Source organism: Aspergillus saccharolyticus (assembly GCF_003184585.1).
Source record: "Aspergillus saccharolyticus JOP 1030-1 unplaced genomic scaffold BP01scaffold_9, whole genome shotgun sequence".
NCBI lineage: Eukaryota > Fungi > Ascomycota > Eurotiomycetes > Eurotiales > Aspergillaceae > Aspergillus > Aspergillus saccharolyticus.
The window spans coordinates 128745-143242 of record NW_020290619.1 but is presented as its reverse complement, the minus strand read 5'-3'; the positions used below and the strand labels follow the sequence as shown (position 1 = coordinate 143242).

General features: G+C 51.2%; 3 protein-coding genes across 3 annotated transcripts; all 3 read right to left on the bottom strand.

Moving 5' to 3' along the window:
- Window positions 1-369: 369 nt before the first annotated feature.
- Window positions 370-2282, bottom strand: BP01DRAFT_381183 (putative MFS transporter; the record flags this gene model as incomplete). The annotated part of the gene is made up of 4 exons (XM_025577286.1): window positions 370-972; window positions 1047-1638; window positions 1700-2011; window positions 2116-2282. 4 exons carry the CDS (start codon window positions 2280-2282, stop codon window positions 370-372), a joined length of 1674 nt encoding a protein of 557 aa, XP_025432735.1.
- Window positions 2283-4590: 2308 nt separating this feature from the next.
- BP01DRAFT_293057 (sugar porter family MFS transporter) lies at window positions 4591-6456 on the bottom strand (the record flags this gene model as incomplete). Its single annotated transcript, XM_025571719.1, has 5 exons — window positions 4591-4867; window positions 4931-5396; window positions 5452-5922; window positions 5992-6180; window positions 6237-6456. The coding sequence occupies 5 exons, from the start codon at window positions 6454-6456 to the stop codon at window positions 4591-4593; spliced, it is 1623 nt and encodes a 540-aa protein (XP_025432734.1).
- A 5571-nt stretch (window positions 6457-12027) lies between these two features.
- On the bottom strand, window positions 12028-12672 carry BP01DRAFT_355141 (uncharacterized protein). The gene is made up of 2 exons (XM_025574620.1): window positions 12355-12672; window positions 12028-12276 (listed from the first exon to the last, which is right to left on the bottom strand). Exon 2 carries the CDS (start codon window positions 12247-12249, stop codon window positions 12040-12042), a length of 210 nt encoding a protein of 69 aa, XP_025432733.1. The 5' UTR covers window positions 12250-12276; window positions 12355-12672; the 3' UTR covers window positions 12028-12039.
- Window positions 12673-14498: the final 1826 nt, after the last annotated feature.

The following is a 14498-nucleotide window of genomic DNA, read 5'->3' as shown; positions in this document are numbered from 1 at the left end:
ACCGGTAAGACCGGAAATTAACTTAAATCTCTCAACTTTACTCAACTATAATCGACCTAGTCGCTTTTCTTCGGTATATCCTACTTCTCTGGTTAATCGCTTAGTTATAAGCAACCCCGAGTATTCCCGTCTATTTCAACTGAATGAATTCAAGCAAATGCATGTCATACTATGGATTAAGTAACTATTGGTGAGCTATACATATACATGACTAGTATCCACAATCATATAGGCTAGTGATTATCCATATCATCATTCACTCCATTTATTTTTTTGAGAAAAGATACTTCTACCCTGCTCTTTGCCTTGAAAACTCATACCAAGCCGAAGAGAGCAGGCACCACCCCAAAGCCCCATGAGAGGTAATCATCAACCCCTCTTAAAGACCTTGAACAGGCTAGACCCCAACCCATCGAGACCGCGCTGCCTGGCCTCCCGTCTAGCGGCCCCATCCATCACGACTGCCGCCCCCGCGGCATTGTCCGTTTCCGCTTTGTGGGATCTCCCGTTCTTCCCATCCACCACGCGGAGCAACACCTCCATCGTGATCGCCGCCAGGATACTCGCGCAGAGGATGCCGACCATGACCAGATTACTCTTCCGATACTTGGCGCGGCCGGGCGCCTCGTAGTCGCTCTTCCATCCGGCGTACAGCGCGTACGTGGTCATGATACTGCCCAGATTCCCCAGACCCGACACGACGGCCGAGGCGGCCGCCACGCCGACTTCCCCGTGGCGCGGCTGGAAGATCTCCGTCGTCCAGGTCATGGTGATGGGCACAGTGGGGCCCAGTCCGAATCCCACGATCAGGAGGCCGCCGTACCGGGGCCACGAGTTGCTGGCCGTGCCCGCGTAGGTGGTGAGGAGGAGGCCGAGGATCTGGAGGAGGACGGGTACGGAGAAGAAGACCGAGCGGTGGCGGTGGAAGCGGTCGCTGATGGGGGTTACCAGGAGAATGGCGATTAGGTCCATCTTTTTCTGGTGGTTAGTTTGGGTGTTGTGGTTGTGGTTGTGGAGGGGTTTGAAAGAGGGAGGGAGGAACGTACGATCCAGATTGGGGCAGTGAGTAAACTTAGATCAATTCCGCTCAGGGATGGGTTGATGCTTTGAATGATGACGGTCGCGTAGCTCTGCGTGCCGATGCCCACGCCGACGACGCCAAAGTACATGATCAGCAGGGGCCAGAGGCGCCAGTCGAGGAACACATTCAACAGATCCCGCCACGTCCATTGCGCGCGGTGGTATACTCGCTTCAGGTCTTGGTAGTGAATCTCGGCGTCGCGGCCGGTCAGCGCGGGGGGGCTGCGTGGCAGCCACCACAGGTATTTGCGCTTCTTGGGCTCCGCGCCGGGTGCGAGCGGCCGGTCGGGGAGCCACCAGAGCAGCAGGACGCCGACCACCGTGGTGATCACCCCGTACACGAGGAACATCCACTGGAACCCTACTAGGCCGCGCTCGCCGTCCATCTCTTGGAAGCCCGCGGAGACGAGACCGACGACCGCGGCGGAAACTTGCGCGGCCGTGTAGTATTGGCCGATGCGTTTGCCCGTGCGGGAGGGTGGGTAGAAGAGCGTCAGGTAGTAGGTCATGCCGGGCCACATGCCCGCGATGACGATACCGAGAAGCAGACGGAGGAGGCTTTGGGGGATGATGGTCAGTGGTATACCAGGCAGGAGAGATGGTGAGATGAGCAACATACTATAGACTCCAGGCGGCCTTCATCGCCGTCATGCAGCTCCCGATGATGCCCACACTAATGACGATGCGACTCATCCAGACATGCGGGCTCAGACGGGTCATGATCAGGTTGGAGGGCAGGTCGAAGATCACATAGCAGACATAGAACAGCGCCAGAGCCGTGGAGATCTGGTGGGGGGTCATGTTCAGCACGGAGCCCAGATCATGGCCCGAGCTCTCGTTCATCGTCTGCGCGAGACCGACATTGGAGCGAACCGCTGCACAGAGGAAATAGAGCACCCAGAATGCGGGGATAATGCGCCAATCGAGCTTCCTGCAAGGAACCGTGTCAGCCGTCAGCATGTTATGTCAGAAGCATGCAAGGCAAGCAAACACACTAGTGTCAGCTAGCTAGCTAACTAAGCGACTCCTACTAACCTATAGATGCGCTCGATCTCGGCAATGTCAGCCTCGGACTCGGGCTCACTGCCCGTTTCAGGGTCATGATCGTCTTCACGACTCTCAAGCGACCGTTCATGAATGCTCTCGGTGTTGGGTTGTTTGACCCCGCCGGGGTGGTGAGGGGCGGACTCTGCCAGGGACATCTTGGCGAGCGACCACTCAAACGGTGATCCTTGTTGAGGGACCAGGGAATCGAAGCAGTAGTGGCGCGCGGTTGGTGCCACTAGTGAGAATGCTCTCTATAAAATGCACTGCAGGTGTAGGGATTGTGCAAGCAGACGAAAGATGATGGTAATTCGCGAAAGAAGCCAACCCAAAATGGTGGTTTTCTTCACGGAGAAGCTGGGAACCCCGCACTTCTTATTCTGTGAGATGAAACGACGGAGAGGAGAGATCGGGGTTATCCGGTATGCAGATGGCAGTGATCAGCCCTGGAATGGGGTCGGAGATGGTCAGTCTTAGTCTGTCTGAAAGCTATTGTGATTGGACTCTGCAAAGGAGGGGATGGAGGAGATGCAGCTCAAGCACGAAACGACTCGTGATAAGCTAGGAATGCAGAGGGAGGCGCAGGCGCGGTCATTGTTACAGTACCTGTAGTGCGACAACCATGATGGCTGGTTTCTGAGGACTGGCGACAAAGGGGCAAGGCAAACAACAGGCAAGGGGGGAGGATAGAGCTGCTGTATGTAGCTATGAGCTGCAGGCGATGCAGAAAATAATAATGTGTGAAGAAAAAGCAACGGCGATTTTGTGGGGGGGGCGGGGGAATTGCTTGATGATTGATTGAATGAATGATTGATTGCCGATAGATAAAAAAGAGACCCGCCGGAGGAACCATTGGCCCGATTTCTGGCTTCTGTCTCGCTAACTCATCGCTACAAACTCAAACTAGTACTCAAGTATGACAGACAGACAAACAGATAAGGTATGACAAGGAAAAAGAGGAACAGCAACAAGAACAAGATCATCTCCTTTTCTCCGGAAGAATGCATTGCCTCGGACGGGTAGAAACGGGGGGGCAGTTTGTCCCGGAGATGGTTTTGCGAAATCCGTCCGCTTCTTGTTCTCAACTACTTTTTTTAGTTCAACGTTAATTCAACCTCGAGTGACTCACTTCCTCGGCCTTTGTTACAACCATCCGATGTCGGCATCAGAAAAGCCGATGAGTGGAAAGCAAGATCTTCAGCGATGCATGTCTGCCTGCATCAGAGAGCTCTTTTGCACGGCTACAATCGGTGACTCAATCCATCAGGCCGGTGAAAGCTTTTCCCTTGTTGCCATCACCGAGGGTTTTGCTGCCCACTTGTTGAGCGCGGCAGAGGCAATTCAGGGCCCACCTCACACGTCCCAACACCCCCACTGCTGCCGGATCTCAACTACAGATGTCTCGGGGACATGGATGGGAACGCGTTCAACTTTCACGCTCAACAAAATACCCTGTGGTGATGCGCAGGATCTTGCTCTGCTTTAGCTCTGCTTCAAACTACCGAGTCGCGGAATCATTCTCCCTAGTCAGAATGGCGTCTCAACAAGATGTTCTCTCTAACGGCCGTGCATTCGAACTATCAATATAGTATTTCTATCTGGCACTTCAACAGACTTTTGAATTGAACCATGGCTGGTTGTAAACCCAAAACCAAGTAGAGAGGGTATTGGTCGAGGAGGACAGGGTCTCGAGTTGGAATCGTTTCTGTCATCCTCACAGCATCTGCCCAGTATAACTGTCTATGGTTTGAAGGCGCAATGCAGGAGAATTGAGCATAAATGGCCCAGAGGAGCAAACTTGGATTGGCAACGATCAGCAGTCTGACAGGCGCTTGATGTAATTGAATTGCTGCGAGTACTTCAATTCAGCCTCCGGTCGAACAAGAGAACAATCCGACGAAGGCCCCGGGTAGGGAGAACAGTGACAGCCATTGGCCTTGGAACCCGAAGAGCACGTGTTTAAACTCTAGCAGCATCCGATATCAGTGTGGTATTGTAGGAAGGTCGACCGGGTAGAAAATCATCTGAAGGTTGGGTGGATCGATGGGGAAAACAAACGCCGTCTCGGTGGTCATCTCGATTGGGCCGTATCGCTGCTGAACAAATGCATGGAGGAAATTGGGGAAAGCCCACAGGCTACCTGCAAGGCCTACCAGGATTTAGATCAACGCAAATTTCCAAGCTAAGCAAACTGCAAGGGCGGCTTAATGTGCCTGAAATCACATGCACCGTTTAGAATACAATGCCTACACCAAACACCAATCATGTGCGATGGGCAGAGCCCAGGTCATCTTCATTAGACTACCTCACGTCTCGTCGATTAGCATCATGCATCAGGGGTATAATCAGGAATCGTAAATGGGGCGCTATGACCCAAACAGGAAGAAAAGGCAAATTCACGACGTGCACTCGGCACAGCAAGCAAGCATGATCGGCGTAACCCACGCAAGTCTGAGGGCCGAATAGCTAGATCTTCTCGGTGCTCGCGACATCATCGCTGTCCTTATCGGCATCCTTGACGGAGTGATTCAGCACGCTCGTCCGGCGTACCGCCTCATCCTCCTCATCATCCAACGTTCGCAGCAGCTCACCGCGGCGACCGTACATGTGTGGCTCTTCGTTGGCGACTTTGACCACCTGGAACACGCTCTTTGTTTTGCGGAAAATGCGATCCATCTCCTCGAGTGACCGGCACGCGGTCTCGGGATAGAAGACGAGCACCACAGGGAAGATGAAGGCGTTACTAGTTTCGAGCCAATTAGTCGGTGGTTCCCATGCACGCGGGTCGCGACAAGGGAGTACTTACATGACGGCAAAGATAATGTAGGTTTGGTATCCAATATTATCGAAAGCGACAGGGGTAACCATCACCACCATGAAGTTGAAGATCCAGTTGGAGGACGTGGCCAGCGCGTTGGCCGGAGCCCGAATCTTCAGCGGAACCACCTCGGCTGGGTACAACCAGGTCATACCCAGCCACCCGATGGCAAAGAAAGTGTTGAAGACGAACAAAAACACAACGACAGTGACTCGGGCACCGTCCGTATTGAGACTGGCACAGACAGCCAGAATGACCATGGAAATGGACATACCCGCCGCGCCGAACAGCATCAGCTGCCGCCGGCCGAATCTTTCGATCGTGAAGACGGCAATCCATGAGGCAAGGAAGTACTCTGTTCCATTGCAAGCTGCAATCAGGCGAGACATTTCAAGACTCATTCCGAGTTGGTTCTCGAGGACAATGGGGCAATAATAGGTGATCAAATTGATACCTGGTTCTTTCGTTAGAGAGAATCGTCGTAAAGGCTACTGACTCGGACAACATACCCGAAATTTGTTGAAACATCTGGTTGACATAGGCCAAGACCACGCGGTGAAAATGGCGATCTTCCGTCATCGTGAACATATCGCGGAAAGAGCCCTTAGCCATCTCCAGAACGGTGGCCTTGATCTCAGCGAATTCGGTCTCAATGAAGGTCTCGTCGTTCTTTCCATTCAAGGAGTAAAGCACGTCGCGCGCTTCGTCTTCCCGGCCCTTCAAGATGAGCCAGCGAGGCGATTCGGGGAGGAACATGACGAAAGCGAGAATGATTAGGGCGAAGAATATCTGGAAGGCAAGCGGAAACCGCCAGGCGACTTCGCTGGGATCGGCAAACAACAAGCCAAAATCGATCCAGTAGCTGATAGTGATGCCGCAGGTGATCATGGCACCTTCAATCATGACTAGCTGACCACGACGGTTCGATTTACAACACTCGGATTGCCAGGTGGGCACCGTCGAAGTATTCATGCCATTGCCTGTGAGAGCGCGAGTCAGCCTCTTTCCTCATCATCATCATCCTCCACATATATCAACCCATAACATACCGAAGCCAGTGACCAGACGCCCAACAATAAATTGAGCCAGGTCGTACGAGGTGCATTGCAGCAGAGCACCAACGACCATGATAGCCGAGCCGACAAAAATTGTCTTTCGTCGACCCAGCCAATTGCCAATCCAAATGGTCGGAATCGAGCCGGCAAAGCATCCCAGATTGTAAGCCGCAACAACGATACCTGTGATATGAGTTAGGAAAACGCTGGCCAGGCGGACAATTGTCAGGCGTGCTTACCTTGACGAGTCGACTGAGCGCTTCTCGCAGATGGGTCTAGATTCTCATAGTAAGAGCCATTGGTCGAGATCGTGGGGAAGTATTTGATGAATGAATCGAGGGTCAAGAGACCACCGGTGACACCCTGATCGTATCCGAAAAGCAAAAAATCTAAGCCAGCGATCAAACTGATGGCAATCTGCAACTTGCCTCCTGTGAGACCTAAGTAGCTGCGCGCCATCGTGGTGAAGCGAGTTCCAGTCGCTAACGCGAATCTTTCGGAAGCGGATGATACTTTTCTGCGAAGGTGGATGGACGACGAGGAGGGTCAGGCGCTATGTTCGTGAAGAGCTGCGATTCATCGGACAGGTACGGGCAGTACAGAAGCAAAGTGAAATGAAGGTGATAGAGAAAGATCAAGGATTAGAGAAAGATTGTTTTTGACAGTCGGGGGGGGGGGGGAGAGGAGGTGGATGGGAATTTAAATCAGCAAGAGGTATGGGAGAAATTGGCTCTGACGGACTGTGGTCATAATTACCGGCGCATGGGAAATCAAACTTAACCTTCAGATACCTCAGGAAGAACTAGTCTTGAGAGTGCTTCGAGGTACTTATAGTATCTCCATCTGTGAGTTCATTGGGTATCGTGGTACTTCCAGTTGCACCGTCAAGACCACTGAACAATTGAAGTATGCAGTCATCTGTACGGTTGTACTGTCCCCTCCTGGGGGGGGGGGGAGGAGGGAGGAGTGGGTCTGCGCTGGTCAGATACACCAAGGTTATTCGCTCCCTAAGGAGACCGGGGCTATCATCCATCTGAAGCAAGACATCCATTCATTGTCAGGCCTTCAGGAGGTGGTGGGGCATGGAAATAGACGGCCGAAAACGATCAAATGCTGGTATGCAAGAGGGAGAGTGATTGGTCTGGGCCGGCATGGATTGCGATTGTAGAAGATGGGCCGGAGTACTCAGCAGTACTCAGCACATTCTTCAGATTACTGCGATGAATCATGATAGATAGACAATGTGTCAGATAAACAGTGTAGAATTTCCGATTGATGCCTTCCTCCTTGTTTAACCCTACATTAGAGACTGAGAGGCGAAGACAGTTTCAGTCTTGATGGTTGTGGCAGAGAGACAAATGGCAAGCCCCAAGCCAGTTGGGCGGGCGGTGCAGAGATCGGCGGGGCGGGGCGTGATTTAGTTTAGTCTTACATACTAACTTATACTGTCTTAGTGCCTTTGGCCCATGCCGTCATCATCTAGCTGCTTTTGGTAATCCGTTCAGCTCTGGATTTTCGTTTCGCAAGAACAACGGAGTACGGAGTACACACTACTAAGTGCTTCTACATGGTGGTCGACTGTTGTCAGTTTACCGCACCAATGCAATCTACCGGAATATTGAATGGTGGGAAGAGAAGAATAACAGAAGATTCCACCTTCCACGCAGCAAGGCCGATCGGAAGAGGGGGTCACAGTTCACCTTACTCTCGTTTTCTTTCGCGTGGGTTGAAAAAGCAGGGAAAAGCAACACTTGGGGGGATCTAATCGTCATCTCCTGTGGTGTTATGTTACGGTGTCATCCATGATATCCACCATGGATCGGGCTCTTCCCCCTCAGTGATGATGGAGAATCCGGGGGTTTCTGGAGAACTCCGCAACAGCCCCGAGGCCCTCCCGCTTTACTGCTTCGGGAAAGGGATCCAAGAGGGCCTCGGCTCCATCCGCCTCGTGGCTGTCGAATTTTGATTCCTGCTCTCCCTTGCTTTGCCAGCAATCCCTTTTGATAAACAAGCAGAATTCCAACCAAGAAGGAGGCAAATTTTGCACTATGGCCTCGAACCACTCCTTCTCCTTCTGATTTAGAAGCTGACCGCAAGTGATAATAAATCCGCCATCTGAAATGCAACTGAGGCTCATGCAGGCGGCCGCTGTGTTGTTCTGGTTCCGTAATATTCTCGTCGACGAGACTCTTGGGCCGTCTTACTGTGTACTAGTCCCGATCGAATCCTCTCCGAACAAGTCTGTCTTTCTCGTCGACTTTTAGTCGGCAAATATACTCCAGTATCGGTCGTTCTGTTACACTCGTGAACTACATTTCTTTATACTCGTTAACTGCATAAATGTCCAATTGGAGTGATCGACGATCTCCACCTGGGCCACCCAGGACGCGGGATGCCGCTTACTGAGAGCCGGTTTGGAAAAACAATGTCGCCTGATCAGCTCGCGATGAATTGACCCGGAATCAGCCAATTTTGAAAAGAGGAAGGTAAGCATTGGATCGAAGAACTCAGTGAACCAGACGAAACCCTGTGGTGGTCGCCCTTGAATTGAGGCTGCCCGGTCCTGCCGATGATGAATGCTGGAAGAGGCGCCCAGATGGGCCGAAAGCCCGCCTCCGAAACATCGGCCGGACCTGAGAATACTGTACCAGAGCAGTGCCGCGGCACCTTTTGAGGCCTCGAACCATTCTAATCATCTCGTCCTCCTGTTTGTTCCAGCTACCAAGTCTTCATCATACAGTTCGAGACAGAGGGATACAACCGACTAACCCCGTAGATGTACCACAAAATAAATCGGCCGTCGCCAACCGCCGGCTTGTCCGGAGGAGAAAACGGCAAGTAAGCCTCTTCTGGGCTACCCGCACCTCTTACTGGCCGACTGTGAAGGTACAGTCCAAAGCCACCCACCATTCCCGGCTTACTTCTTCCTCAACTTTACAAATGCATAAAAAGCGCACACCTCAAGAGGGGCTGCTCTTGCGTAGCGGCATTTTAGCCTGCTCAAGTTAGCCTGCCAAGAAAGGCCGCGGTCAGGGCACTGTTTCTCCAGTTTTCTCCACAGTCGAACCATTCGGTTGTGGCCGAGTCAGTTTTCCCCGTCCATGCGTTACCTCGGATTACCCTATTAGGAGAACCCGAAACCTGGGGGATTATCACGATTTGCCCCGCCTTCCCGACGAAATGGCCTCTCCCACTCCCCGTTTCGCGTTCTCAAGCAGAAGTTAGCTGTTGCTGATCACCAATCTGCCATGAACAGTATCTGCAGGTGTTGAACCATTCTTCGCTCTGGGCGGTTGGCTAAATGTTTTTCTCAGATCAGGAAAATAATGGCGACATGGAGGCATGAACATCAAGCATGGATTAGTCACTCTGCATTCACCTGTTAGTTCCACTTAGTGAAAGGACAAGTATTTCAGCTCTATGTTACTGCTATGGAACAACTCCCTTGCCTGTCGAGGACCTAGAGATGCGGGTCGAGAGATGTCGCTGTCATGTTACACCCGACTAAGAGCAATGTAAAGACATACTCGTCATGTACTGTGATCATAACCCGTCATGCACGAGCGGATAGAGACATGGCATGATTGACCCGCTTGCTATAACATCTACGCCGTACACACCGATCATATCCGCTCAGGACACTGGACTTTCCAGCCCGAATCCGAAGACGACTGTCTACACACGCGTTGCGGTCTAACATTTGCCAATCGCGTCTCCTAAGCCATACTACACCGACGTTTCTACCGCCGTGGAGCTCATTGCCCTCAAGGAGCGAGGAGCTCCCGACGGCAACAGGTTTGACCTCCTGACTTAGTTGCAATCGCATCAGTAGCCCTGCAGTTCAACCCAGTCGTGAACAATAACCGAGATATCCCGACAGCCTGGTGCTTCTCGTCCCGTGCTCCGTATACCCAACGAAAGCCTCAAGTGGAGCCCGCCAAGCCTCCTACTTTTTGGCGCTTACTTGGCGGTAATGATCCTAAAATTCCCAATGGTTCGTTTTGATTCTGTGATTCATTGCAATCAGTTTGTGAGCAGGGGTTGCTCAGGTGGAGTATGAACATTTTCTGGATGCTCAGAGATCATCGAGAGTTTGGTATAGTGTAGTACATGCATTGTTTGTTCCATATCGGTAAGAGATCAAATCGGCGTGCTCGGAGGTCACGATAAACTTTCCTTGACCTCAGATCCATTTGTCGAGTCCCCTTGCTACAGTCAGCCACCGAGCTAAGTGGCTTGAGGGAATTGTCCGTGACTCCGTAGGAGATTTCCTGGATATTCCCCGCGCGGGGGGAGTGGGGGTGCGTATGGGAAAACAGGATGATTCCCCCGTCTTTTGAGGCCGAACGGGTCAGTGCGGCCTGAAAGTGACGTCATTTGGTTTCGACCCCACAGTCAGATGATATTAGCGTCTGATTAATCGCCGGAGATAACTACAGATACATCACTACGCAGTAGATCTGCTCTGAGACCCGAAGTACCTCCCTGCTAAACCATCACTAGTCATCCATGAAGATGTATAGGTAACAATTCGGAATCTGTGCAATAGGGCAGAAAGAAGCTTATAATCTGTTTGCTGTTGGACGGACTGTTTAGTTTGTCAGAAGAATTTCATTTTGACAGTCCATGCATATCTGTTCTCATGCTCTGGGAATGAAACTGGAATGCAAAGCCTTTCTCATGGCTGATTAACAGGACTGGATCTCAAGGCCAGCAGGTGCTATGTGTCGTACTTACCAGTGAAGGACTTCCAGTCAGTGAGAAGTGCACCTTCCCAATGTGGAAGTCTTGATTCGCCTCCACATTGTTGCAGCGTGGTCGTCGCCGCTGACCAGCTGCATTAATGGCTACTGTGAAATAACACCTGCGAGCCTGACCCTTCTCCAAGTGCAACTGGAGCTGGGTCCACAGCTTTTGCGGAGCCTCCGCCATATCTGGACCGGAGGACCCTCAATGGGCAGAGCGAATGCTCAAGTACCAAGAGTATATGCCGCCGCATTTCCTGTTCTGAGTGCGAAGTGGATGTGAAGACGGTATCTCTCCTGTGGTCGGTACTCGCTGCCTACTTTGCCAATCAGTCATCATTCTTCACTAGGATGCAGAAGATTCAATATGCCTATCAAATTAGTATTCCGTTCCACGTGGTCAATCGTGCCTACGGACATCCAATATCCCAAGGCAAATCCAGGGGGATGGGGACTGATTTTTAACAGTTGAACGAGATTCATGTGGATCGGGAGACAAAGGTTTCGTGTGACGGTCTACTTTTAGTCTATTTGAAGTGGCTGCGAATAACTCCTAAGGATCGACCCGACATGCAGAAAACCACGATAGTCGAGATAGAGTTCACTCATTCTTCACTTTATCATTTGAGCTTTCTTCCACCTTCCTTTTTTCAATAGATCCTGGGTCTAGGCCTCTGAGTCCAGGTGACTGGCGGGAATATCCGACTGGTATGATCCCCCTTGCTGCCTGCAAGGGGGTGCAAGTGAGGTCTAGACCTAGACAAGACAAGTAGCTAGATCCGATGTGGCTGAGTTCGAGGACGAGGAAAGCTGGGAACTTGATCCGGGAGAGCAGCTGCAAGGGGGTAGGAGGTTGCGGCGGGCCTTTCTCTATCTCGGGTTTGACCATGTGGAAATATGAAGGTGCAGTGCAGCTCCGGGATGCTGAGGTCGAAGGAGTCTGGTTCTAGACCCCAACATTTCTGGGCTTCTAGGCCGAGAAGAAGATAAGGCTGAGAAGGTTCTGCAATGGGTTCTTGGCTTGAGGTTATCTTCTCGTGACCGGTTGGAAGGGTTGATCTGGTTTCGTTTGGGCAGGATTGGAGGGTGGATCTTGTGGTTAAAAGTCAAAGTACACGATAGAGGTGAGGCAGCAGCCAAGCTAAGAAAGACTCTCGGAATCAAGGAGAAGGCCAGGAGGAGATTAGTGCGATTGATGAATGTGATGATTGAATAGTAGACAACTACGAGCCAGCAAAAAGGGGAAAGGAGAGGAAGGCCAATAGGCAGAGAGCTTTACGCAGTTGGGATTTCTTGCTCATTTTTCTCTGAAAAGGCAATAACTTATCGGTTTGGAGTTGCGTGTCTGGTAGCTGGTGTATGGGGTGACGTCTCGAATTGATAACAGATGGGTGTCGTGCTCATTCCCATGGTGGAGTTGGGTGGGTGTCTTTGTTATTGGGTCGCCGGTCAGGCGGATAGCTGTCTTGTGTCTCGTGCTGGGTGACTGGGAAGCGGGTAGGGCCATGGAAGAGAGGTTTCTGTGATCTTGTTGCTGCATTTGAAGAGCAAAATGGTTAGTTGTCTTTCTATACGGAGAATTGGAGGGATAGAGGGTGAGAGATTGACTTACCTTGTGCCGCCTGGATGCGACATAGGATGAGAACACCAATATGATGTAGAAGGATAGGCTTTGCAGCACCAGGAAGGTTCAAACGCATAGAGAAACACTGCAAACAGGCCAATAGGCCAGAAGATGTCGTTATGAAGAACGGTCCCGCCTATGCCGTCGGTCAGCTAAAGGTACTCGACGGTTTATATCTTGAGAACCATGTAGAAATCGCCCCGGATTCGAGGTAATAGCAAAACCGGGATCTATGGGACGCACATCCGTAATGTGGCCCTGTGATTGCAACAGCAAAACTAGTCACTATCAAAGTCACCAAGAAGGCAAGTCCGACCTGTTCTGTTGGCAACCCGTGCACGGGCGGATAAATAATGGGGATTGACTCAAAGAAAGAATATTCTGCTTCAAGGTCTCCGGCAGACACAGAGAGACATTATCAGCCAACCACCGTAAGCCATCATCGATATAACTCCCCATATAGGGTGTCTCTATCTGATGCAAGTACTACCTAGTCACTAGTTGCATGGACATGCAGGAAGAGATCACTGCTACCATTCATCGACACTGTAGGCAGAAGCCGTGGACCCAGCGCCGGCCCGCACATGGCGGCAGGTATCCAGATAAGAAAACACTAATGACAACTCTTGTGTGCGATGCTAGAACAGTCAACATGAATCATGTCCCTTTCGATTTTGAAACATTGCAAGGTCGTGCAGAAAGGCAGCTCATGTGGCTAGTGCTGAAGTGCCAAGGCATCATTGCGGAAAATATAGGCCGAGGAAAGCATTGACAGACTTGAGCTTGGTTACTCAGGCGGATCTTAGCAAAAATGTAGCAAATGTGATCAGGTACGGCGGGTTTTCCCGACATGAGGAATCTCGCTCATGGGACAGAGCATCATCGCTCCGAATTCGTCTGATAATGAGATTAGAGCCTATGTTCGCAAGCTGACGGCGAGATTTCGAGCAGGAAAAATGCTTACAGCCAGACACATAAAGTGCTCAGCCGAGTAATGCCTTTTTCTGGAGAGTCTGTACTCGCTGATTACATAGCTTGACACCTGCGTTAGCTTGGCCTCGTAGCAGCGTTGAGGGTTCCTCACACACCGTCCGCAAGCCGTATTAATATAACCGAACCGATGTACACGACATAAATCTAAGCGCTTGAGTGTCCCTTTCAGCTTTTGACGTGCCATGAGATCAATAGAGAGGACCCAATGACCATAATTGAGCGGCAACACAGATTCTCTTCCACTGGGGCTAAATGCATGGATTTTCCGGGTCACGATCCGAGTCCCCTTCCTGAACAATCACGATAGTTGAGACCTCATTGGCGAGAGACTCCCCCAACCGTCATAAAAATATCTGGATATTCGGACCATGAAATTATTCAGAGGTACTAGAGAAGAGTCTAAGTTCGTATTCATATCCTGCACTCTCTAGAAGAGAATAAGCTGATCTATGTATAGTTTCATCAGTGACTCGCCGGAATTTGCACTTGGTTCGCAGTGAGGAATCTTCGGCCAGATGATCTGAAATCCATGGGCCCAACACATTTATTGATCCTGATAGATCTGTCACTACCTATTAGGGGCACTGTGCTCGATCAGATGACAAGGCACTACACGCGGAAGATCCATCCACGATCCAACAGTACTGGATTCTATAGCTTTTCTTGCCTTCGGATTTTCAGAATCATAGCGGTTACAGAAGCCGCTAGCGCCCATGGTCTCTTACTGATCACAGTTTCGACGATCTGCATGGAAGGAATCTTTGATGCTGGGATGGCGATCCGTGGCGATCCGCTGCTGGACTCTCACCAAGTCAGTACAGCTCTTGTCGGATCCTTCATACACAGTAGTCGATCCTGACGGAACACCGTGACAGCTTTATCCGCTTAATCATACTTGATTTATCATCAAGGATTCATGGTTCTGTGGGGCAGAATCTGACCGGTTGCCAGCATTCCGGGGTACCTGGAGTGTCTGGAGTGTCTGGGGTGCCTGGACAAGCAACGGGAGTCGAGGCATCCGATTAAGACGGGGGCCCGGTTTTGCAGCCTTCCGCCCTTCCGGGCCCATTCTGATATCACTAGATTCACCACCTGCCAACGATCTGCTTTTCCAAGACCCATAGTTTAACCCACCTTCC